The 27,108-nt window shown below is 43.3% G+C and overlaps 2 protein-coding genes across 18 annotated transcripts in view; one reads left to right on the forward strand and one right to left on the reverse strand.

Moving 5' to 3' along the window:
- The window catches only part of KLHL18 (kelch like family member 18), a 55,648-nt gene extending 33,816 nt beyond the window's left edge, over positions 1-21,832 (reverse strand). For 3 of the 6 annotated variants that reach the window (XM_049098049.1, XM_025458331.3, XM_025458330.3), the window contains exon 1: positions 21,551-21,832. In XM_049098049.1, the coding sequence (XP_048954006.1) occupies positions 21,551-21,679 (129 nt within the window). In that variant the 5' untranslated portion in view covers positions 21,680-21,832. Of the gene's footprint in view, positions 1-1,724; positions 1,923-15,134; positions 15,240-21,550 lie in introns of those variants that run through there. The other 3 variants (XM_025458332.3, XM_025458334.3, XM_025458333.3) reach the window with 3 other exon arrangements.
- A 614-nt stretch (positions 21,833-22,446) lies between these two features.
- KIF9 (kinesin family member 9) overlaps positions 22,447-27,108 on the forward strand; it is a 53,933-nt gene continuing 49,271 nt past the window's right edge. For 10 of the 12 annotated variants that reach the window (XM_049098042.1, XM_025458320.3, XM_049098048.1 and 7 more), the window contains exons 1-2: positions 23,225-23,359; positions 26,722-26,819. In XM_049098042.1, coding sequence (XP_048953999.1) covers positions 23,323-23,359; positions 26,722-26,819 — 135 coding nt within the window. In that variant the 5' untranslated portion in view covers positions 23,225-23,322. Of the gene's footprint in view, positions 22,587-23,224; positions 23,360-26,721; positions 26,820-27,108 lie in introns of those variants that run through there. The other 2 variants (XM_049098044.1, XM_049098043.1) reach the window with 2 other exon arrangements.

Here is a 27,108-nt window from a genome sequence, read left to right on the forward strand (position 1 = left end):
TGCAAGATAAGGCTAAAAAGTACCTCCCTCACGGGGTTACTGTGAGGGTTAAGTTAGCTAACATCTATAAGGCATTTAAAATAGTGCATGGCATATATTAAGTGTGATACAATAGCTTGTTAAATGAATAAAATGTCCTCAAATTTAAAACGTTATAGATATTATTTTTAAGACCTTTAGAGAAGGGGTCAGCAAACTATAGTCTATGGACCCAAATCTGCCCTGCCTTGTTTTTATGTGGCCCATTACCTGAGTCTAGTTTTCACATTTTTATTTATTTGGGGGAAAAAATATTGAAAAAAGACTAGTATTTCATGACATGTCAAAATTATATGAAATCCAAATTTCGGTGTCCACATACAAAATTTTATTGGAACACAGACATGTCCATACCATGGCAAAGTTGGCAAAGCTGTGACAGTGATTCAATGGCCTGCAAAGTAAAAAATATTTACTATCTGCCTCTTTACAGAAAAAGTTTCCTACCCTCTGCTCTAGAGTCATAGGGAACATATATTACGAAGAGGGATTGAATACATTCTTTAGAAAGAAGATACTGATCACTTATTTAAGACCCCTCACCCCACATCACACCTGATCTGCTAGTAGTCACGACTCCTCTTGCTGAACTAGTATGAACTTTGTGGAATCCAATAGTGTCTTATACAAAATGCTCCTTTTTAAAGGAAATGAGCTAAGCCTGAAATAAAGGCATTCACCCTGGAGCCATTAATGACCTGTATGGGCCTGCCTACCACCAATGTCATTTTTTTTTAACTTCAGTTTTTTAACCATAGTTATACAATTATTCTTTTTGCCCCTTGCCCCCATGGAGTGTAAATGCTAATTAGGCTCAGTAATAATGTAGCCTTATCCATCAGAAATATAAGAGGGAGGCAGCCTGCATGGAGATGCCTTGAAGCATCTGCTTTCCTACCTCAGATGTCAACCAAGTCCCCACCTTATTCAGCAACTGCAAAGCACAAAGCCAGCTCAGGGCAGCACTCTGCCACCAAACAAAGTCTTATTCAGATGTTAGATGAGTAGGGCTATTCCATATTGGAGATGTCAAGCCTCAGTCACAGGCACTGTATTTTTCTGTTCTTACCCATTCCAGTAGTAGACTTCAGACTCCCTGAGGGTCTTGTACATCACTTTTATAGCTTAGTAAATAGTCACTAAAATTAAAATACTGACTCTATCTTCAACAGCAGCCCAGAAAGTCAACAATTCCCTGTGAAAATAAATTAACCCCACAGAAGACGTAGCACTTTCACTGAAGGTTATAGTCAAAGTGGACAGCAGGTTCTCTCAGTTAAACTTAGAAAAGCATATCAGAGATGAGGCAGGGACCCTTATGATTTTCCACTCATGTCCTTCAAATTGTTCTTATATAAATAGATACAGTAAATCTGCACGCAATTGTAGCACTTGAGGGCTACTATCATGACAATCTATTATCTATTATTTACCATTAACTACAGATATCTAAATAGCTATATAATAGATAAAGCTATTAACTATAATGTTAATAACATATAGTACGTTAACTATTAATTATCCATAATATAATGATGATTAAAATAGTCTATTACTGAACTATTTTAGGTTACTTGAAAGTTAGCAGAAAATACTTGTGGTTCAACACATGCGACTAGAAACCTTCCAAAAACATGATTAGCTATAGACTCCATCACATGTCGGCTCTGTCCAGTGCTCCTTACCTTCTTCTGGGATCTTCTATCTTCATTCCAATCACACTACATAGCATATGATCTAAGCCCTATCAATGAATGAGACCCTGCCTTGGGACTTCTCAAATGAGAAAGAAGAGGGACAATCCTCCCAGGATAGGCAAGGAGTCATCAGATGGTCCAACACCTCCATGTATGAGAAACCACTGTGCAGTGGGAGGAGGGTGTTGACCATTGAGGGAAGTGTCTTGGCAGCATTCAGTCCCTGGCCCATCATCAACACTGTCCTTTTTTCCAGCTTGATTACATGAACCAATAAATGGCTGGTCTTGCTGAGGGTAATTCTGTTATTAAGAGCCAGAGTTCTGAGCAAGGCAGTTCAGAGAAAGCCCTGGGAGAAAGCGGAAAAGGGGGACCTTCCTGGATTTAGTAGATGGTTATACCTAAAGGTGGCTTTAGCTCTGAATAGGTCTCTGTGGTGCCTCAAGGCCCCCATTCTGCTCACCAGTCAGGTCTTAAAGGATTATAACACTTATACAATAAAGATGCAATTTCTTCCCAAACTGATGTGCAGATCTGATGCAACTCCTATCAAAACCACAGCAAGATTATTTTTATAGATATAGACAAGATTCTTCAGGCAAAGGAACTAAAATAGCTGAAACAATTTTGAGTAATAAAGTGTAAATGGCCTATAAGCACATGAAAAGATGTTCAACATCATTAGTCATCAGGGAAATGCAAATCAAAACTACCATAAGATACTACTTATATACAAATGATAGCTGGCTACCGAAAAAACCAAACCAATACAAAAAAACAAAACAAAAAAATCCAGATAATAAGTGTTGATGAAGATGTGGAGAAACTAGAAGTCTTGGGCAGCCAGGTGGCTCAAAGATTTAGCGCCGCCTTCAGCCCAGGGCCTGATTCTGGAGACCCAGGATTGAGTCCCACGCCAGGTTCCCTGCATGGAGCCTGCTTCTCCCTCTGCCTGTGTCTCTGCCTCTCTCTCTCTCTCTCTCCTTCTCTGTGTCTCTCATTAATAAATAAATAAAATCTTAAAAAAAAAAAACAAACTAGAAGTCTTGTGTACTTCCTACTGCTGGTAGGAATATAAAATGGCGCAGCCACTGCAGCTAAGTCTGGAGGCTCCTCAAAAAGTTAAACATAGAATAATAACATGACACAGCAATTCTGCTCCTAGGTATATATCCAAAAGAACTGAAAGCACAGTCTCAAAGAGATTCATGTGTTCACATGTTCACAGCTGCATTATTCACAATCACCAAAATGTGGAAACAACCCAGATGCCCATCAACAGATGAATGGATATACAAAATGTGATATATGCATACAACAGAATATAATGTAGTCTTAAAAAGGAATGAAATAAAAAAAAAAAAGGAATGAAATCAAGAGAATGAGAAAATAAGCCACAGACAGGGGGAGGAAACGTTTGCAAAAGACATATCTGATAAAGGGCTACTCAAAACATACAAATAACTCTTGAAACCTAACAATAAGAAGACAAGTGAATTTTAAAAATGGGCAAAAGGCTAATAACAGCCATTTCAGCAAAGAAGATACACAGATGGCAAATAAGTATATGAAAAGGTGTTCCACACCGTGTCATTGGGAAATGCAAATTAAAACAAGTTATCTCCATGTATCCATTAGAATGGCCAAAATCCAGAACACCAATAACATCAAATGCTGACAAAGATGTGCAGCATCGGGAACTCTCATTGACTGCTAGTTGGAATGCAAAATGATACAGCCACTTTGGAAGACAGTTTGGCATTTAAAAAAAAATAAAACTAAACATATTCTTTTTTTTAAAAAAAATATTTATTTATTTATTTATTTATTTATTTATTTATTTATTTATTTATTTATGAGAGAGAGAGAGAGACCCGCAGAGTCACAGGCAGAGACAGAAGCAGGCTCCATGCAGGGAGCCCAACATGGGACTTGATCCCCGGTCTCCAGGATCACACCCCGGGATGAAGGCGGCGCTAAACCACTGAGCCACCGGGGCGGCTGCCCAAACTAAACATATTCTTACCATACAATCTAGCAATCACACTCCCTGAGATTTTCCCAAAGGACTTAAAAACCTATGTCCACACAAAAACCTGCACATGAATGTTTATAGCAGCTATATCTGTAATTGCCAAAAGTTAAAAGCAACCAAGATGTCCTTCAGGAGCTGAGCGGAAAAATAAGCTGTGGTCCATCAGACAATGGAATCTTATTCAGCACAGAAAGAAATGAGCTATTAAGCCTTGAAGACATAGAGAAACTTTAAATGTATATTACTAAGGGAAAGAAGCCAGTATGAATAGGCTACATACAAAATGATCCTGACATCCGAGAAAAGGCAAACTATGAAGACAATGAAAAGATCAGTGGTTGCCAGAGGTTGTGGGGAAGGAGGGATGAATAGGTGGAGCACAGATGAGTTTTAAAGCAGGGAAACTATTCTGTATGATACTTTAATGGTGCATATATGTCATTATACACGTGAAGAACTACAGAACATATGACACTACGAGTGAACCCTAATGTAAATTATAATCTTTGGGTGATAATGAGGTGTTCATGTGGGTTTGATTATAACAAATGTACCACTCTGGTTCAGGAATTGATAGTGGGGGGTCCTCTGTATGTTGCGGGGGTAGGGGGATATGGGAAATCTGCATCTTCTGCTCAATTTTACTGTGAACCTAAAACAATTTTTTTTTTAAAGATTTTATTTATTTATTCAAGAGAGACACACACACAGAGAGAGAAAGAGAGGCAGAGACACAGGCAGAAAGCAGGCTCCATGCAGGGAGCCTGACATGGGACTCGATCCCAGGTCTCCAGGATCACACCCCAGGCTGTAAGTGGCGCTAAACCGCTGTGCTACCGGGGCTGCCCCTAAAACTACTTTAAAAAATAAAACCTTTTTTTTTTTTTTTTTCGGTAAACTGTACTCCCAACTCGGGAGTGGGGCTCGAACTCACGACCCCAAGATCAAGAGTCGCGTGTTCTTTTTTAATTTTTAAAAAGATTTTTATTCATTTATTCATGAGAGACACAGAGACATAGGCAGAGGGAGAAGCAGACTCCATGCAGGGAGCCTGAGGTGGGGACTCAATCCCGGGTCTCTGGGATCATGACCTGAACCAAAGGCAGACACTCAACCGCTGAGCCACCCAGGCATTCCAAGAGTCGCGTGTTCTACCAACTGAGCCAGCCGGGTGCTTTAAGCCCTTTTTGTTTTTTTTAAAGGAATGAATTTCTAATACATACTACAATGTGGATGAACCTTGAAAACATTATACTAAGTGAAATCAACCAGACCCAAAAGACAAACATTGTATGATTCTATTTATAGGAAGGGTTTAGAATAGGCAAAATCAGAGACAGAAAAGAGACTAGAGGGCACCTGGGTGGCTCAGTGGTTGAGCATCTCTGCCTTTGGTTCAGGGAGTGATCCTGGGGTTCTGGGATTGAGTCCCATATCAGGCTCCCCACAGGGAGCCTGCTTCTCCCTCTGCCTATGTCTCTGCCTCTCTCTCTGTGTCTCTCATAAATAAATAAATAAAATCTAAAAAACAAAAGAGGCTACAAGGGGCCAGGGGAAGAGGTGATAGAGAATTATTGCTCAGTGGTTATAGGGTTCTGCTTTGGGTGATGAAAAGTTTTGTAATAATAGACGTTGTGCATAGTTACACAACATTGTAAATACATTTAATTGATTAAAGATTAGGGTTAATGATTTCTTTAGAATAGATTCTATTATTAATCTATTAATCTATTCTTTAGAATATTCTATTCTTTAGAATAGATTAATGATTAGGATTAAAGGAGTTAATGATTTCTTTAGAACAGATAACATTTAAGGAAGGGATCAGGTGAGAATGACCAGAAGCTATCATATACACATTTCAGACGATATGGGTCTAGATACTCCAATGACCCAGGCAGCTATGGCTCCAAGGAACAACACCTGGACCCTCATCCTTGTTCCAACCAGTTTCTAGATGCCTGAGGGGACACATACATGAAACCACCTTCTTCAATAAAAACCCCTAGACTCCAAACAAATATCGGTTTCCCAGATACTCTATCTGTACCTGTATTCTCTCTATATCTTCAATAAACTCTGCTTTCACCTCTTGCTAGCTTGCATTTGATTTCCATCCATCCTCTGGGTCCCCATGGCATCATAATGACAACTGAATTATACACTTAAAATGGTTTAAAAGGGGGGGTGCCTGGGTGGCTCAGTCAGGTAAGCATCTGCCTTCAGTTTGGGTCATGATCCTGGGGTCCTGGGATCCAGCCCTGCTTTGGGCTCCCTGGTCAGCAGGGAGTCTGCTTTCCCTCTCCCTCTGCTGTTCCCCCTGCTTGTGCGCTCTCATAAATAATAAATAAATAAATAAATAAATAAATAAATAAATAAATAAATAAATAAATAAAATCTTTTAAAAAATGGTTTAAAAAGTAAAAATCGTAATAATAAAAATAGTAAAAAAAATAAAAATAAAAATAAAAATAGTGTAATGCGGGGCAACACTGGTGGCCCAGCGGTTTAGCGCCACCTTTAGCCCGGGGTGTGATCCTAGGGACCCGGGATCGAGTCCCACGTCAGGCTCCCTGCATGGAGCCTGCTTCTCTGTGTGTCTTTCATGAATAAATAAATAATATCTTAAAAAAAAAAACAAAAAAAAAACAGTGTAATGGAAGAATAAAGTGGGAGGAATCACTCTCCTCATTTCAAGATTTACTACATGGCCAGAATAAGCAAAACTGCATGGTACTGGTGTAGGGATAGGGACCTTGACCAAAAGAATAGAACCAAGGATCCAAAAGTAACCCTACACATGGCCAACTGATTCTTGACAAAGATATAAAAGCATCTGTACCTCAAATGGAGGAAAGGGGAAGTCTTTTGAGCAAATGGGGCTGGAGAAACTGCATATCCACAGGCAAAAGAAGTTCAACTTACACTTCAGTTTATATAAAAATTAACTCAACAGGGATCATAGATTTTTAAGTGCAAATATTAAAAATATAGAACTTTGAGGGGTGCCTGGGTGACTCGGTAGGTTGATCGTCCAACTCTGTTTCAGCTCAGGTCATGATCTCAGGGCTGTGGAATCCAGCCCCACCTTGGATTCCACACTCAGTGTGGAGTCTGCTGGGGGATTTTCTCCTTTCATCTCTCCCCCCTCCCACACACATGCATGCACTCTCTCTCATGAATAAATAAATCTTAAAAAAAAAAATAGAACTTTTACAAGAAAACACAGGAGAAAATCTTCAAGACCCAGGGCTTGGTAAAGAGTTCTCAGATATGAGATCAAAACTACAGTTTATAAGGAAAAGATTTGATCAATTCAACTAAATCACAATTTAAGACTTTTGCTTGGTAAAAAACCCTGTTAAGGGAATTAAAAGACAATCCACAGACTGGGAGAAATATTTGCAAACTTGCAATATAAATAATTAAATTTTATTTTCAAATTAAATACAGGTGCGATTTCCCTGGGCTTTCAATCATATTTGCTGTGAAATGGGGAGAATTATATTGACCTTAAGAAAATCTTTTTTTCAAAAGAATAAAAAGAAAATATTTTTTTCAAGATTAAATGATACAAAAGAAATGAAAAGCTCTTTTAAACTAACGAGACACTCAGCAGGATCTCTAGAGCTCAGATCTTAGATCTTATCCCTTCTCTGCAGGAATCCAAGGACAGGGGATCAGCAGAGTATGTTTTCTGTATGGTAGGAACAGGCTTCTCCAGAACTGAATAAGTGTCAGATTCCCAGATCCATCACAATGGAAAACCATGCTGGCGTAGAAATCCTCCATTACACACTCTGAGAGGTGTATGATGAAATAAAAATGAAAGTATTATTTGCAAATTACACTTGTATATTTGTACTATTTCTTGCAAATAATATTATTTAGTAACAGGACTTGATACTAATCAGTACTATATTCTTATTTGCTAAATATGAGTCCATTTGACAAAGGACTTCCAAAGGATATACAGGGATGCCTGGGTGGTGCAGTGGTTGAGCGTCTGCCTTTGGCTCAGGGCATGATCCTGGGGTCTGGGATCGAGTCCCACATCAGGCTCCTTGCAGGTAGCCTGCTTCTCCCTCTGCCTATGTCTCTCTCTCTCTCTCTCTCATGAATAAATAAATAAAATCTCTTTAAAAAAAATAAAGGATATACAGATGGTAAATAAACACACAGGATGTTCAACAACACTACCCACTAGGAAAATGCAAATTAAAATCACACTTAGATATCACTATACATTCAACAAAATGGCTACAATAAAAAACAATGGTAATAGCAATTGCTGGTGAGGATGCAGAACTGAGTCACTCATTATATCAGGGTTCTCCAGATAAACAGAAGTGTTGTGTGTGCATGTGTGTGCATATATGGGGAGGGAGTGAGAGAAAGGAGGAAAGGAGGGAGAAGAAGGGAGACTGATTTTAAGGAACAGGCTCACACAATCATGGGGGCTGGCAAGTTCAATATCTAGAGTGGACTTACAGGATGGAGATATAGGTAAGATTTGATGTTGCATTCTACAGTCTGAAATCTGCAAGCAAGTCTCCCCAGGTGGAAAAATCAGACAGGGTGTCTGTGTTACAATCTCGAAGAATTGTTTCTTCTTCAAGAAACCTCCATTTTTGCAGATGAGGCCTTCAATAATTATAGGAGGCCCACCCACATTATGAAAGGTAATCTACTCTGCCCAAACTAATTTAAATGTTAACCACATCTGAAAAATACCTTCACAATCACCTTCTAGATTGGTGTTTGACCAAACAACTGGGCACCACTGCTTAGTCAATTTGATCCCTAAAATTAACCATTGTATTTATACATGTTGGTAGGAACATAAAATGGGACTGCCACTCTAGAAACCAGTTTGGCACTGTCTGCTAAAACTGAAAATCAATTTACTGGATGACCTAGCAATTGTACTCTTGGGCATTTATCCCAAAAAAGGAAAACCTACCTTCATGCAAAATTCAGTAAATGAATGTTCATAGCAGTCTTATTTGTAGCCCCAGACTGGCAAGAACCTTAATGTCTTTCAATGATTTAATGGTTAAACAAAATGTGGTACATCCATACCACAGCATACTAGTCGGGAATATTAAGGAAAAATTATCAGTAACATTTAATAACTTGGATGGCTCTCAAAGGCATTATGCTGAGTAGAGAAAGTTAATCTCAAAAGGTCACATACTTTACAATTCCATTTATATAGCATTCTTGAAATGAGAGATGGAGAAAAAATCAGTGGCTGCCAGAGAGGAAGGACGGAGGGTGGGAGGGGGATGGGTGTGACCATAAAGGGACAGCATAAGAGAAATCTTCACGGTTATGGAATAGTTCTATATTACAGAGGTCATTCTGGGTGTGGAGGTCACAGGTAACCTTGAAAAGTGCAAAGGGTGGCAGCCTGACATAACTAATTTACCTATCTTACTAAAACAGGAGTTCTGCAGAGGGAGCCACCTTTGTATGTTTCCTGGAATAGTCGAGCAATAACTTTCTTTTTTTTTAAGATTTTATTTATTCATTCATGAGAGACACACACAGAGAGAGGCAGAAACACAGGCAGAGGGAGAAGTAGGCTTCATGCAGGGAGCCTAATGTGGGTCTTGATCCCAGGACTCCAGGATCACGCCCTGGGCTGAAGGCAGGCGCTAAACCGCTGAGCCACCCAGGGATCCCCAGTAGTCGAGCAATAAACAGTATTTGTTGAATGAATCAACCCAAAATATAATTGAGTCTCTCACATCAGTCCCCACCTTGATGGGCTTCCCCACTGCCTACAAGTCAGATCCAAAACCTAAACTGGCTTCTATCTACCCCAATCAGCTTTATCCCCTACCATGCCTTTCTTTTTGGTTGTTGGTCAATTCCCCCAAATCACCCTATTTCCTCTCCTTGGATCCTTATATCTTATTTTTCTGCCTGGTGATTTACTGCTTATCCATGTAAACCCAGCTCAAATGCTCCTCTTCTGAGGGGCTTCCCAGACTTCCAGGCAGTCTGCTTGCCATCCTGTAGCACCTGGTACAAGACTCCAGCATACTTTGTAGCATATATTATACTGTCCCTAATGAATGCCTCCCCAACCAGAATGTATGTTTTTCCTACAGAAAGGAAAGGATATGTCCTAGCACTTAACACAGTACGTCATTGCCAAGTCTATTTAATGAAACCTAGAGCCCATTTCATCTAAGAGATAGCTCTCAGTCTTTCATCTGAGATACAAACAAATTAACAACTTCTGATGAGTTCCATCTCTTTTTTTTAAGCTTGATCTTCTGGCTCAGTACTGCTAGAGCTGGTAGGGGGAAGACACTGAAAGCATCAAGAGAGCTACTATCTAACCTTCTCTGGAAATTCAGTTAGCTGAAGTAAGAGACTCAAGAAAAAGATGGTAAGGCTTAGGGATGTCTTGAGAAGGACTTGGTGTCCAGGCTAACTGTGCATTCCCAACAGTAGAAGAAATAAGCCACATTGTGGTTGCCTTGTTCAGGTGCATTTCCATCAAGATGGCGTGTAAGGAAAGTGGAGTGTTCTTTCATCTTGAATTTTGGATGGCCTGCCCCCGGCCCACAACATGGGCTGAGGAAAGCTAGTCCATCCCTCCAAAAGCAGAAATGATTAGTCTCACAAACCCATGGGGTTGAGAAGCAGACAGCAAGTATAATAAAACATACTGGGTTCAGTCTGGAGTTTTGATGGCATTTTAAAGCACGCTGTGTGAAACCTTCTATTGATGGAGCTTTAGATCTCTCTGCTTTAGGGGGCCCTGCTGCGTAAGTGACTCCGGAAGGGGGAGAGGGAGGAAGTGGCTGACCAGCCAGGACTAAAAAAAGATGTGGGTCATGGTCTCATAAAGAGCCAGTGAAGAGCCAGCGAGAACATTCAAGGCCTGTCCCAGCCCACACTAAGGCCTCCCCCTACCTCTCATCCATGTCCAGCAAGGTAGAATGTGAGAAGAAAGGAAGACGACAGGAGGGCAGATTCCACCGAAACCACTGAACATCTAACTGTACCAACAACATGTGACTTTCAGATGTTCCTTACCAGTCCAGACTCCACACCATGAGAACTCAGAGAGTTCAGGGTACATTTACCCACCTCTCCAGTCATACCTCCCACCTCAATCTCTTACTTGTTCCAGAAACATCCTGTCTGTGCACTTTCATGCTTGGGCCCTTGAACAGGCTCTCCTCAGCCTGGAATGCCTCCTCCCACAGTGTCTGCCTGTCAAAGTCCTATTCATCCTTCAAGGCACCAATCAGACACTAGCCTCTCCATGAAACCATCACAAATCCTGTGAACTGGAAATAACTGCCATTCCTCTAGTGTTCCCTTAGACCTCTGGTCATAGCTGTGCTGTTACAGAATTTATCACACCCTGCTTTCTCTCATAATTAATTATGGGTATCCATCTCCTCCACCGATCTTTAAAGGCCAAAGATAGGGGCTGATCCCCACTGCACAACAGGGTGCCTCATGACCTAGCAATGCTCCACGCACAGTTATACACCTCATTATTATGCTGACTGAAAGAGCGTCTCACACACAATATCAGGGGCCCTTTTGGACAATACAGCAAGCACTTTTGAACACCTGAAATACGCCAAGAACTGTGCTGGATAATGAATGGATGCTTCACAAGTCACAGGAGATTAACATCTGGATGGGAAGAATGAACACGCAAGCTATCTATACTGTGTTCAGTATGGTAAGGGGAGTAGGTGCAAAGTGTGAAGGCAATGTTTCTGGAATCTTCATGTGCACAAAGTGTAAAAATCAACAGATTCTGGTTCAGTGGGTCTAACGTGGGTCCAGAGAGTCTGTATTCCAAACAGGCTCTCAGGCTACATGGAAGCAAGGACAATATCCTTTTTTTTTTAAGGATATTCTAAAATATTCTAAGTAATTCTCAGTAATGAGGGGTAAGGTACAAAGGAAGAGGGAAAGATTGACTAAACCAGGAGGGATATGAGAAGACTCAGAGAGATGGATTTCACACACCCCACACCGTTCGTTAACAGGGCAGCAAAAGATGGCTCGGGTCCGCTTCGTAGAAACATACAGGCGTGCAGCTTGTGACAAGACAATGCTGAACAGACACAGTGCAAAGTGCCTTAGGAGAACAGAGGAAGGAGTGTCTGGCCACTTCTTTCCCTCTGAGAAAACAAATATATATGAAAGGAGCCTTGGAGCACGGGTAAGATTGCTGGCAGATGTGAGCAATACTCCAAGCCAAAGGAATGCTACAGCAAAGGCTCAAAAGAGAACACAGGTCATGAAGACAGCCAGCAGGAGGATCCTGGAGGCAACTAGGGGAGAACAGAGAGGTGCCTCGTCTGCAGGATCCTGATTATCAAGAACACTGCTGGTGGTCCTAGAAAAGTCCACCAGGACTGGTAGTCAGCACCACCAGGACAGGCTTAAGCTGTCTCACGTCTCACAGATGCAGTGACGGATTTCTGTGAGCAGCTTAGAATAATCAGAGATGCAGTTAAATCATAGGCCTTTCCTTTAATCCTTCCTGAAAACCAGCCACCACCTGCTGCTGCTCCTGCACTCCCACCATTCAGGTGGCTCTCCCCAGATGTCTTGCTGACTTAAAGGGAGAGCCTACAAAAGGGGAAAAAAGACAAGCTTTTTTCCAAGCTTTTTTCCAACACGAGTAGGAGCACCTCTTAAACCACCAAGAGCTGAACAGCCCTGGTCTACTTCCTGCTTCCCCGGCAAGTCTCTACTCTCTGTAGTGCAGAAAAATAAAAGTCGTTTCAAGGACAAGCCAGAACTGGCCTCTCTTGCTCTGGGCATTAGCATCATGTCTCCTGTGAAAAGTCCAGGTGAAATCCTGTGCTCTCTTCACGAACTCCGGAAAACGCACCCTACCTTTCTCATGTGTGTCCTGAACACTGTGCCCTGATTGTCCACTCATAAACAAATACACGAGTAATAACTGTCTACCTTCATTCATTCATTCATTCACTCATTCAACAAGTATTCACTGGGCCACTCAAACTGTGCTGGGCCTGGGAGTGGATCCCTCCAACCTCATGTCCTTCCATTTTTCTCCTAGGTCACTCTGTTCTTATCACACCAGCTCTGTGGTGCTTCCCAAAATACCAAGCATGCTCCTGCCTCAAGGTTCTGTGCTTACTATTCCCTCTACCTACAATACTTTCCCTCAGATACGCTCATGGGTCATTCTCTCATTTCATTCAGATCTCTATGTACAGAGGCTGGTTCTGGTCTAACAAAAACAACACTCTATCAGTCTTCTTGTCCTGCTTTATTTTCCTTCCTAGCACTTATCATCACTGGACATTTTATACATATTTGTTTATTGTCTGCCTCTGTACCCCCTACCCCTCTACTCAGAGGGGGTGCCTTACCCTGCTCACGGCCGTGTGTCCAGCACATGGAATAGTGCTTGGCATGAGGAAGGTGCTGACCTATCTGCTGAGGATATTGTTGAATAAGCATGAAATGGGAAGCCACTCAGAACCAGAGAACTACAGGGTTGGACCTGAGCCTGGGGAAAAACAGTCCAATAGCTGTACAAGGACCATCCCCTCAAGTGTCTATAAGAATTCTCTCAATATACTATTCAAGAAATCCTGGGTTAGGAAAAAGATTAAGAGGATCCAAATTACAACAGCGGCTTACTAAGTAAGTGCCTGTTATATAGACATGTCAGTGAATAAATCAGTCATAGTTCCTGCTCTCATGGAGTTATGATAGTGTAAATAATTACATCATTGTCATTGTGATAAATGTCACAAAATACAGGATGAACTGAAGCCAATTCCAGAGTTTCCATCCTGAATACATGGATGGTGTGCCATCTATGAACAAAAGCAGTGATGGTTTAGGAGGGAAAGAGCTTTCATTTGAGACACTATTTAGCGTAAGGATCAACATGAAATGCAGCTCTAGTATTTAGGAGCAAAATAAGCAAAACAAATAGATTTTTGAAAGCCATTTATAATTCACAGAATACACCAACAAACTTTTACTTGAAAGACATTTTAGCATTAGTGTGTTTTGCTGGTCCTCAGGACAGCTCTGTCAAGGTTACAGGACGTTTAGATTTTACAAATCAGCACAGGAAAAATAAGCTCATGACATGTGTCCATCGTTTAAATATTATGTGACTCTTAGAAATCAATTCCTTTTAAGTGATCATTAGAAGTGCGGCTACAGGGCTGAGCTGACAAAATTTGGCTCTCAACAGCTGAAGCAGCACACTACAAAAGCGAAAGAACAGGGGAAGATTACTCCTTGGTATCCCATGTTTCTCATCAGTGGGTTTGGACACAGAGCCAGCTTCTGTTTTTAGGGTCTTTGCAATCAAAGCACTATGAGCAATCTCGCTTGCCCATCTTGAGCTTATTAGCTTTTTAAAAAAATTGTGGTAACATATGTAACATAAAATTTACCATTTTAACCATTTTTAAGTGTATAGTTCAGTGGCATTAAGTATATTCACATTGCTGTACCATTTTTTTAAAAATTTTTTTTTAATTTTTATTTATTTATGATAGTTACAGAGAGAGAGAGAGGCAGAGACACAGGCAGAGGGAGAAGCAGGCTCCATGCACCGGGAGCCCGATGTGGGATTCGATCCCGGGTCTCCAGAATCGCGCCCTGGGCCAAAGGCAGGCGCCAAACCGCTGCGCCACCCAGGGATCCCACACATTGCTGTACCATTATCCCCACTATCTATCTCCAGAACTTTTTTATCTTCCCAAACTAAAACTCCATCCCCACTAAACACTAACTGCCCATTCCCTCCTCCTCCCAGTCCCTGAGTAACCACCATTCTACTTTCTTTGTGTACTCTGGTTACTTCATTTCAGTGGAATCACATACCATCTGTTCCTTTGTGACTGGCTTATTTCACTCAATATATAAAGTCTTTAAGGTTTATCCATGTTGTAGCAGGTGTCAGAATTTCCTTTTTCTTTTTTTTTTTTTCAATTAAGTAGGCTCCTCACCCAATGTGGGGCTTGAACTCATGACCCTGAGATCAAGTGTCACATGCTCTACTGACTGAGCCAGCCAGGCACCCCAAATTTCTTTCATTTTTAAGACTGCATAATATTCTATTATATGTATTTCAACAAAATGGGGTACTATTTTGTTCATCCAGTCAAAATTGGTACACCTTGGGTTGCTTCCATCTTTTGGCTGTTGTGAGTAATTCTCCTATGAATATATATAAATATCTACCCTTGAGCTCATTTTTTGAAAAACATTTTTGTGTTCTGATCAGAATTGCTGCACACTCTGCCCAGAGATATTGGGCCATTTGTGAACTATCTACCGTGCCTGCCATAAGCCCCAATTCTGGCCCTTACCTTCACGGCCCTGAACACAGCCAGTCAGGTCCACTGGAACACAGGAGCCAACACGGTCTCCTCTGGCCTGCCATTCTGCAAGCAGCTAAGCATCCTCAGCTTCAACTGAGACAGAAAGGGAGCATGGTGTCTTTAGTTAACGTTTTGGAAATAGTCTCCTTCAAGCTCCAGCAGAGCTAAAAGACTTTAAAGATGAGATGCAAAATTTAACAGTAACTTCTCCTTTGTCAGTTATTCAGTCATCAACCAGGATAGTCCTATGATCACCTGCAGTGAGCTGGAAAAAGAAAGTTCTTCACTTCTGGTCCATCTGTACTCTTTAACAAGAGATGCTTCCACCTGCTAGATACTGTATTGGAACAACAGAAGTATATGCTGGGGCTGTAAAAGAAGTGTAACCTACAACAAAAGCCTTGAACTTTACAAAGGCCATATCACTATACAACAGGGGTCTGCCAGCCACAGCCAACGGGTTTGGCCTAAACTTATTTTTGTAGATCAAGTTTTAATGGGACAAAGCCATACTCATTCATGTATGAGTTATGTACGGCTGCTTTGGTGCCACAACATCAGAGTTGAGCAGTTGCAACTGAAACTGTATGACCCACAAACCCTAAAATATTTACTATCTGGCTCTTTACAGAAAATGCTTGCCAACTCCTGGTTCACACATCTTGGTTCCTTCTCTTCTCCCAAGCTGGAAATGAGTGGTGATTTGGTCAGCTGTTCATGTGGAAGAGGCCTTCCTAAACTGTGGGGAAACTGGCTGGCTCTCTACCAAAGAGACAATAGGAATGCCCACACTCAGCAAATCAAAAGTAGGACGGGAGGTACCAGACTGATAATTTAGAAGAGGCGAGGAACACACCTTTAGACAAATGTGATCCCATTTTCCATCGAACTGCCTGCTATAGGAATCATCCCTGAACACAGGCTTCTTAAACTCATGCAGAAGCATCACGGCGAACCCCATGAATGCTGCTTGGGTGGTAACTGATTTTTCAGGATGCTCCCAACTCCCTTTCCCTACCCACACATCGGGCAGCCACAAGCTCTTTCATCCTCTGACTGGTGTTCAAATGTAACAGCATTACCCACAACATAACTTGAAGAAGAAAGAGCAAAACTAACTGTTTGATGAACATGAATTCATATCCCAAGTGCAAGTGCTCACGTGCTCTCAAGAAGCACATTCTTCCTCTTGGGTCTAATTGTTCACTCAAAAGAGGCAAGCCTGGAAACAAACACAAATGCCTCAGAAAAGTCAGTAGAAAACTCTGAGAATGAACAATATTCAGAAGCACAAGTTTTTCAATGCAGTGCCATTTCAAAATCAAGAGTCCAGAATTCAAAAGGCTAGCAAATAAAACTGGCATCTTTTTTTTTTTTTATTTTAAACCCATATCTTTTTTCTCTCCTGAAATAGAGCAATGGTGTTGCAACCGGACATATACATCGCTGTCCTCCATACTCGAAAATGACACTGCGGGGGCACCTGGGTGGCTCAGTCCACTAAGCATCTGCCTTCAGCTCAGGTCATGATCCCAGGATCCTGGGATTGAGCCCCACGCTTAGCTCCCTGCTCAGCAGGAACTCTGTTTCTCCCCCCTCTCTACTGCTCCCCCTGCTTGGGCTTGCGTGCTGCTATCATATAAATAAATAAAATCTTTAAAAAGAAAAAGAAAATGAGACTGCATATGGCATTCCCTATTCTGCTTCATAACAGCAGCAGAGCAGGTGAGTAATCTGAAAGAGGATGCAAAAGCATTCCTTCCACCACCAATAAAAAGCAATGCTGGATCCCAGAAAATATAGCTTTGTGCCTTGGGCAATCCCTTAATATCCCTAAGCCTCAGGGTTTTTTTAATATTTAAAATGAATCGCTCTGATAGACAACCTCTATGGCTCCTTTTCATAGGATTCTCCTAGCTCTATAATTAACCTGTGTAACTCACTATGCCACATATAACATAAAAAAGGCATGCATCAACAAGTCCTTACTTCACTTCCTGATATCCTTTCCACACACTCTTTCGTCACCAAATCAGTGTGGGAGCAAATGAGGCAATATTTCAGACTCAAATGTGTGGCTCTTGAAGCCAGCTTCAATGAGAACTGTGTACCTGGATTTAGTGGGTCAAAAGGAAATATTCGAATACTGTGCCTTTTACCCATGGAAAAGACGTTTCCTTCTGGAGGATAAATTCTCAGATCTGGGTTCAAACCTTAGCAGGGGCCTTAGGAAAATGGTAGAAGATTGATGCCAGCAAATCAATGAAAAACCATTCATTAGTGGTTGCAAAACAGAGCGAGAAGGAAGCTCCTCTCCTAAGCTTATGGGTCAGTGAATAATATGCAAGTCTGGTGATCCCATTTTGCTCTCACAAATAAAGAAAAAGGAGTAGGTAAGGAGAGAACAGAACAATGTTTAAGCGCTGGATCTAGATCTTATGAATAACAAACTATGGTGAACACTCACTGAATCTGGGGAGTCTGCTCAACTCACTGGACCCAGGGGAACCTGACAGATGCGGCCTGAGCACTGGGCAACTGGTAGCCCACAGGAAAGGAGAGGAAACTGGCTGTTGGCAAAAGGGGATGAGAGTCTCAACAGATGCAAACCTCTCTACCCAGACCAAGGCTTTTTTGGGCTTTTTCTGTTAGAAGAACAATACCCAGCTGGATTCATAACCTATGAGCCAGAGATGGGCCCCAGGGGAATTGCCTGAGTGCAAAATTTTACGTGTATGTTAAATATGTTGCATTTTTCTGGGGAGGGGGTTCATCATTTTCAGTTTTTAAAAAAAGGTTCGAGTCAACACAGACATAGAATAGGATTTTAAAAATCCAATATCATTACCCTTTCTGTTCTACCTCTTCTTAATAATCCAATAGGTGCCAAGAAATTTAAATTTCAATTATTTCCAAAAACAAAATTAAGTAAGGTTGGAGAGTTGGAAGTGAATTTTGAGAATGCATCATACCTGCTAACACTATCACACACTCCCTAAAGCTCGGGAAGATAGAAAAGATGACCTGTTGGTAAGAATGAGTACAAGTGACTTGAGGTAGATTAAATCACATGGTAGCAGATAGAATCGGGTGCGTCACTGTCAGTGATAGAAGAGGCACCAGGAGAGCACGAAAGAACATTTTAACCAGGAAAACAGAAACCAGAAGTTCAGTCTCTAATTCTAGCTCTGCCTAACTCAATCTGTGACTTTGAACAAGTCCCGTCCTCTGGGTTTGGGTTCTCATCTGTAAAATGCAGGCTACTGAAACAGAGTAGTGGTCTGCAAACTCTGTTAAGACAATGAACATTATGTTTAGATAAAATCATCCAGAATTCATTAGAAGCTAAAACAAATTCAAAATGGCAGGTTAAACATACTCATTTATTTCTCCTCTCTAGAAACCCCATCGTTATCATTCATAATGACATCACTGTTCATAAATCTCTGCTGTAAGCTGAGCATTTACAACATGATTACTTTAAGCGCATTAACTAATGGAATCCCTAACACTCTTATTAGGTAGGTGATGATGTCCATTTTACAGATGAAGGAACTGAGTCCCCAGGTAGTTTAAGTAACTTGCCCAAGTTTCCAAAACTAGTAAGTGGCAGAGTCAGGATTCAAACCCAGGCAGTCTGGCTTGAATCTGTGCTATATCATCTCTCAAACTGACAATCAAGGAACAGCAAAGCTCCCAAGGAAAAAAAAAGCTGAAAGAGAGAGAGAGCAGATAAAAAATATCAGCAAACTTTGGAAGATGAATAAACTGGCTCAACTGAACACTGAGTGCTGCACATGGCAAGCCACTGCAGAGTCTCTGCTAAATCTCAACTGCTGGAGATTCAGGTTTCCTCTGAAGATGTGAGCATAAGGGAGGCTGAAATCAAGCAGTACTGGCCCCCTCCCCTAGGTAGGCAACTTTTCCGTCACCACTCCAGCAGAAGACTGGAGGTTTATCATCTGGACAGGATGAATTAGAGACTCCAGACTTGGGCATAAAGGGAACCAACCACTGAAGACAAAGAAGTGGCACCATTTTGGGGGATTAAGTGAAAGTCTGCAGGTGGAAGCAAGAGCCCCCAGGCTCCTCCCATCAGGAGGTTCCTAGAATAACAGCCAAGCTCATTCTACTCACGCAGAAGCCTGAATGAAGGTCCATGGACTCTGCACATATTGCATTGAAAAGGGCAGGTCCATCACCCTACAGCTTTGGCTCTCAGAATGTAACGCCAGGCCAGGAGTAGTAGCACCCCTGGAAAATTTGTCAGAAATGTAAATTCTCGGGCCCATGCCAGACGCACTGAATAAAAAAATTCTGGGGTGAGGTCCACCATTACCTGGTGTGCGAACAGGCCACCAGGTAATTTTAATAGCTGCTTAAGACTGAGAAGCCCTGCCCTGCAAGGAGGCCCACTAGTCAATAAATCCATCCCACAACAAAAAGCGTCCAACTGATTTTTCAGTATGTATTTGGAAGACAGTCCAGAAACATCAGAAGTTTCAGGAAAGACTCCATCCTGAGAAAGACCAAAACAGATATCACAGAGCAGCTCTAGTGCAGGGGAGTGAAATGAAGGAAAGCCTGGTTTGTTGGGCTTCTCCCCGGCCCTCACCATCACACGGCCAAGAGCTACTCCTCAGGCTGTACCTTGAAAGAGCTAGAAAACCAATGAAACAAACACTCTAGGTCCTCTCCAGCTCTGCCCTGTGCCTTCGTGCTAGTCCTTATGTCCCAGATGCTTGAAACTAACACAGCAATTTAGACTGACATTATCGATGGAACTACCTCTGATAACTTTCTTGTCCCTATGAATGAAAAAAAAGCACTGTTATGATGAAGAGTTGTTATATTCTGTATTGCATTAAATGCAGAGACAAAACACATTGCTTCAATTTATATAGCGATATCTGTACCTGTCCCACTCCATTATACCCTCTTGCTTCTGTGTCTCACGAGCTTTACCCGGCTCACCCTTACAGCCTAAATCTTAACCTCCAAATTCTCCCCTATTACTGCTTTTCACCAGTCTCTACTCACCCCAAGTCTTATTGCCACAAGCAGATCATTCTTCTTACAAACCTCTAGCAGCCTCGACATCTTCTACCATGTAATCAACACAGATGAAAATCTCTCATTTACATTTACCTCCTCTGCGTCCTTTATTTAGTTCATCTATCTCAAACCCCTTGGTCCCCCGCTAAAGATCCTTTTTTCCATCCTTTTTCCTCTCAGGCCACTTCACTCCTCTCTTGGAAAACCCAACCTCCTTCGGAGGATGAAAAACCTAAGCCAGGCATCATGCAAAGAATACCACAAATTTCCTCACTGAATTCTCACACTAATACCAGGAGTTAGAAATCACCCCTGTTTTTACCTTTGGAGGACTGATGCTTAGAGAGATTAAGTAACTTGCCCAAGGTTACAACCAGGATTTTAATCCAAATCCTTCTATCTTCACACTCTTAGCCATTCTACTCTCCTGTATCCAGAGGTCTGACTCAAGGCGGGGGGGGGGGGGGGCGTTCCTTAATTCTGTAGAAAATAAGCAGGGCAAAAAGATCTCTGCATGTGCACATATATTATACGTGGTCCTCCACAGATGCTGAGAGCCTTCCAGCCAAAGCCCAATAGGCAACACACAGTTCACAGCAGCACCTTTCCACCTGGAGGGCCCCTGAGGGCTCAGGAGTTGGGCCAAGGAGCAGCACAGTATGTCTCTCCGGCAGGAATGGATGCAAAGCAGGGGAGCAAGGCTGGCTCCTGGGCCCAGGATGCCAGTAGGGAACAGGTGGTTAAGGGATGCCTCTCCCCACGCAGAAGACCTTTGCGGAGGTAGTGAGGATGGTGCACCTTCCACTGCGGGGCAGAGTGGATGCCCACCTGCAGAGACATCCAGGTCTGATTTTAAAAGCTCTTAAGAGACAAGGTAGTAATCTAACTAGCAAGGGCAAGCAATGACCTAAGGAGAAGCCTGCGCCTTACAACGGCACAGCTAACTTGGAGGGGCACAAAGAAATGTCTACGGTGACAAGAGAAGGTGCTTCACGGGTGCCCATCAGAATGTAGAGGCGGCCACCGTCCCCTCCTCTCCAGAGGGGCTGTAAGTCCATTTTCTACCGTCTGTGTGATAGGAAAGGCAGGCGGGCACCTCGACGTCTCCCACCCCGAGGGCCTGAGCCGCGCACCTCCCAGCCTGTCCTTCTAAGGGCGGAGAGGCTGTCCCCGCCCGTCGCCCCACTCAGCCCCAATCCCCCGCTCCCACTTGGCACCTGTCTCTCCCCTACTTGGTCTCCCTCCAACCTCCTCGCCCCATCGCTCTGCCCGCTAGACCTCTCTCCCCCCCCTCTCCCCCCGCCCCTCTTTCCTTATCCCTCAGCCCCACGCTGCCCAGCGCTCCGTACCTTGAGCGTCACGTCGCACAGCTTGCCTTGCCGCCGGATCTCCTCCATGACGCCGTAGCCCCGACTAGGCAACTCGGACACGGAGAAGTGCACCAGGTCCTCCAGCTCCTCCGCGCCGTCCTCCACCATCTTCCCCGGCCGCCGCGACTGCGCAGGCGTGGCCGGCCGGCTCGATACTAAACGGGGCAGGACGAGGCCGCGCGGAGCGCGCCAGGAACGCCCGGCTGGACGCGGGGGGCCCTGCGCGGCCGCCGTAGTCTCCTACCGCTCTGCGCCGGAAGTGCCGCTGCCCCGCTTCCTGGTGCGAGCGCAGCCTTCGTTCCCTCGCTTTCCCGACCGTGCTTTTGCGCCTGCAGCTGCCTCAGTCTTTCTGGATTAGCCGGTCCCATCTCCCGTCTTCCCGATCCAGACCTGACCGTACTCGTATCCCGACTCAGGGCCGCGGACTTCATTTCCGCCACTACCCTGACACTTCCGGCATCGGCGGAAACGTCCGGTTGCCATGGCGCCTCTGTACACAGTTCTGCAGCCGCGAGTGCGGGGTTGCGGTCGCTGCACAGGTAGCGGTCCAGCAGCTGGCGGGCCACTGCCTCCACACCGGGGATCCTGGGCCACGCGCCGCCCGGGTGGGGAGAAGCGAGGCTGGAGAGGGAGTTTACGCCGAGGCGGCGGGCAGCGGCTGCCATCCGAACACCGCTCCATCAAGTCCCCCTGCTTGGCTCGCTGACCCGGGAAACTGGAGCGGAGGAGAGGGCGCGGCATCGTGGGCGCGCTTGCGGGCTGCCTGGGGCGTAGGGTCTTCGAATCTAACGTTCTTCGGTCCCACGAGGGCTCTGCGTCGGTGCGGAGGTTGAGAGGGCGCGAAGTGGGGGACCGGAGGTCTTCTGGACCCTTCCGTACTCGTCAGTTTTCGAACTGGAGGGGGCTTGGGGATCGCCAGGTCGAGCCACTCGCTTTGCAGATGAAGAAACCGCACCAGAGAAGGACAAGAATGGCCCCAAGGCCCATTGCCTCCCGCGCTCCACGCAAGGGTCCGGTATGTTGGGTGAGGAAAGGGGAGAAGGCCAGTTCTGCCTGGAATCGAGGCCGGCTGCGTTTGAACTCTGTTTGGGGTTCAGACGCTGCCGCCGCTCTGATAGCTGTGAGGATTCCCTATGAGAGCACCTGGCCTGGGCAGGAGCGCTGCAAGGTAGGGAGGGACTTGTCCCAGCAGATGCTCCTTCTCCTTTTATCCAGCCCTCAGAGGTACTTGGTAGCAATTCTGTTCATTCTCACCCTTCAAACAATAAGGAAACCACGAGCCTCTCAGAGAAGTCTCCTGGTGGCCACTCAGACGTCCACTTACTTACAGCAGAACTATATAAGGGCGGCGGCCATGAGAGAAGAGCATTCCCCCCAAGGTCCTGGCAGGGAAAAACCGTGCTAAAAGAGAGGGCATGGTGAGGGACTGAATATGGCTTTTTTGCAAGTGGTACCTGGAAACTTAGTGTCCTCTTGGAAGGGCTGTGGACTCAGGGACTGGAGGTGATGTGACAGGGAGTGACATATGCCCCTTGGGACTCTCTCAGTAGTGACCGAAGATGGACCCTCATGTGGAGATTCAGCCACCCTCTGACTTCCAGCCATGACCATCACTACCAACCACCATTTCCAGAGTTCCTGCTCTGTGCTGGGTACTGTTCTTGACATTGAGCGGGGATTCAAAAGAGATAAAGCACAGTTGTATCCCTCAAGCAACTTGTAATTTAATTTGGGAGCGGAAACCCACTCAAATGATGCGGCGTAAGAATGATAACAAGCGTTATTTCAGTAAGTGCAAGATGGCATGGGGTCTCTAAATGTCTGGGTGTTTAGTGCCTGCTGAATCGCAGCCTTACAGGAGGACTTAATAGTGAAGGCTTGCGGGGGAGCGCCTGGCTTGCTCAGTTGGTAGAGCGTGTGACTTTTGATATTAGGGTTGTGAGCTCAAGCCCCATGTTGGGTGTAGAGATTACTTAAAAAAATAAAATCTTGGGGATCCCTGGGTGGCTCAGCGGTTTGGCGCCTGCCTTTGGCCCAGGGTGCGATCCTGGAGTCCCAGGGTCGAGGCCCTCATCGGGCTCCCTGCATGGAACCGCTTCTTTCTCCCTCTGCCTGTGTCTCTGCCTCTCTCTCTCTCTCTCTCTCTCTCTCTCTATCATGAATAAATACATAAAATCTTTTAAAAAAATCTTAAAAAAAATTAGAGAAGGCTTGCCTTAGTGGGTATAGCTCCTGGCATACTTGGAGCCATGGATGTGAGCATGGGGTGGGCCTTGGGAAGATAGGGGTCTGCATGTGTGTGCTGGCAAATTGCAGGCCCCACTCTGGAGGGGAGGGCAATGCTTGAGCTTTTCTGTACCATTCCTGTGCTGAGTGGATGGGGGCTTCCAGGAGTGAGGCCTGGGCACCTGCCATCTGGGCTGATTTCTTTTGGAGGGCATCTAGGGTGGGAGGTTGGGCCCTCAGACTGGTGTGAGCAATGGTTCCCAGAACTTTAGAGATTGATGGTAAATTTGCTTGAGTCAAAACACACCTTCCGCCACTCGCAACTTCCCAATAGCCTAGATCAAAGTGAATTTGGAATTAAGATTTTCTCTTCAATTTCCTCAGTTTGGGATCCATGTTAGAGCTATCTGTGGCTTTGTATTTAAGTTCAATTTTGCAGACAAAAATTTTAGAACTGAAATTGGATAAGCCATCATCCTTGATCACCTGAATACCTTTCAGACTCATTTTTCTAAAAATCAAAAAGTCTGAATGTTCCCATAATGGCTGTGAAAAGACTTCGTGAAATAATTACTTAGGGAATGTAACAAGTGGACACAGCTCTACAGTAGACAAATATGAAAGTGACATGTTTGCTTATTTGATTTGACATCTGAAGGGCTTGTAATGGTTAGGGTTTCACTTGTCAATGTCATTGAAACTGTAAATAAAGGGCAGGAACTGTCTATTTAATTTGTTTCTTTTTTTTTAATTTTTTTTTAATTTATTTATGTATGATAGTCACAGAGAGAGAGAGAGAGAGGCAGAGACACAGGCAGAGGGAGAAGCAGGCTCCATGCACTGGAAGCCTGATGTGGGATTCGATCCCGGGTCTCCAGGATCACGCCCTGGGCCAAAGGCAGGCGCTAAACCGCTGCGCCACCCAGGGATCCCTTTAATTTGTTTCTATAGAGATACTTAATACGATTGATGACAATATGATTATAATAGGAAATCTAATGGTCATTGCAAGTTGTATTTAGACGTAGAGGAACATTAATATTTTTGAAATCTGCAGTCATTTTTATGAGGTAACATTCATGTAATGTTGTTAGATAATAACACGTAAAATGTTAATATTCTTTGTTTAATGTGCTTTTTTAAAAAGTAAAATAATTAACTGTAATTTGGAGAAGAAATCCCTGTCATGCATGACTTTTTCTTTACAGTAAATGTCTTAACAATTAGTTTTTTAAAAATATTTTGCGGGATCCTGGAGCATGGAGCCTGCTTCCCTGTCTACCTTGTGTCTCTGCCTCTCTCTCTCTCTCTCTCTCTCTGTCTCTCACGAATAAATAAATAAATAAAATCTTAAAAAAAGAAAAGGAAAGAAAAAATATTAGATTGATATTTGGGAAACTTATTTTTAAAAATATTTTATTTAAATTCAATTTGCCAATATATAGGATATTAGGGAAACTTATATGTAAAATTAGAAATGTTTCCTCTCTGAACAATTTAAAATTGTATTTTGTTAAATACAAATACGTTTTGTATTTCCCCAATAGTTTCAAACAATGAGGTTAAATATATTTTCATAGACTTTTTCTTGTTTTCTAGTATACTTAAATAGGTTTAATACAATTGATGATGATTACAGATTGATTTTTTCCCTTAGCTTTCCTTAGAGCTCTTGACATTCTCTCTCAATACTTAATTTTTTTATTCTCATTGTATAAAAGGCACCTGAAGAGCTTAGTTTTAAATTCCCCTCAAAGCAATAAACATAGCATAGTCATTCCTTCTGTTTAATAACCCTCTTTGCTTCTCCACTCTATGTCAGTGCTGGAACCAAAATTTTCTGTCTAATTAGTATTAAATATTTTTACACAGGCTCTCTTAGGAGAGGGCCTCTTATGATTTCACCAATGAGACTAATATCCAATAAAATATGAGATTTATTATCATTTGGTTATGCAATTCAATTTTTAAAAAGAATGTTAAATGATTTTTTTTTATTTTAAAAGATCTACTTATTTATGATAGACATAGAGAGAGAGAGAAAGAGGCAGAGACACAGGAGGAGGGAGAAGCAGGCTCCACGCTGGGAGACCCATGCAGGACTCGATCCCGGGACTCCAGGATTGCGCCCTGGACCAAAGGCAGGCGCCAAAGCGCTGAGCCACCCAGGGATCCCCTGTTAAATGATTTTTAAAAAAATATTTTACTTGTTTACTCATGAGAGACACACACAGAGAGAGGCAGAGACACAGAGAGGGAGAAGCAGGCTCCATGCAGGGAGCCCGATGTGGGACTCAATCCCAGGTCCCTAGGACCACGCCCTGGACCAAATGTGGTGCTAAACCCCTGAGCCACCCGGGCTGCCCTGATTTTATTTATTTGAGAGAGTGAGCAAGCATGCAAGCAGAGGGAGAGGGAAAGAATTTCAAGCAGACTCTGAGCTGTGTAGGCAGTCATGGGGCTCCTCATGACCCTGAAATCATGACCTGAGCCAAAACCAAGAGTCAGACCTTTAACCGACTGAGCTGCCCAGGCACCTCCAATTTTTAAAATTTTTGAGAAAAATATAACGAATGAGGCAAAGCATGAATGGACTCAGTTACAGAACATTTTTAGGGAATAATACATCTAAGATTATATAGACCACTAAAGGGAGCATTCTTTTTGTCTTGTATATTTGTCTCTTAGGGAGCCATTGGTGGGAATTGATGAGTCAGCCTGTAAAGTAGGAAGTGCCTATACATGTTGAGAGCAGTGTCCTGTGGATAGAGCACTGACATGCTAAGGGGTAAAAAGGAAGACTGGCTGTCTGTGGGATAGGAAAACACAGACTGCATCTCACTCTGTTCTGATCTTAATGTATGATATCTCCCCTTGTCACTTGATGATGACCACTGAAAGTTGCACTGTTCTCTTCTTTTTAGCTAGAATGGGTACTAGGAAAAAAGTTCACGCATTCGTCCGTGTCAAACCCACCGATGACTTTGCTCATGAGATGATCAAATACGGAGATGACAACAAAGTAAGTGGAACATGCTTGTCTTCACTGGCCTGCCCCTCTCTGTCCCACCTTGCTACAACTTGACCCTGTCTCTAAACATCCTTTAGGAACCAAGACGGGGAGATCCCTGGGTGGCTCAGCTGTTTAGCGCCTGCCTTTGGCCCAGGGCATGATCCTGGAGTCCCGGGATTGAGTCCCCCGTCGGGCTCCCAGCATGGAGCCTTCTTCTCTCTCTCTCTCTCTATGTCTATTTATCATGAATAAGTAAGTAAGTAAGTAAGTAAATAAATAAATAAATCTTAAAAAAAAA

This window comes from Canis lupus, chromosome 20 (assembly GCF_003254725.2).
Source record: "Canis lupus dingo isolate Sandy chromosome 20, ASM325472v2, whole genome shotgun sequence".
In the NCBI taxonomy this organism is placed as follows: Eukaryota; Metazoa; Chordata; class Mammalia; order Carnivora; family Canidae; genus Canis; species Canis lupus.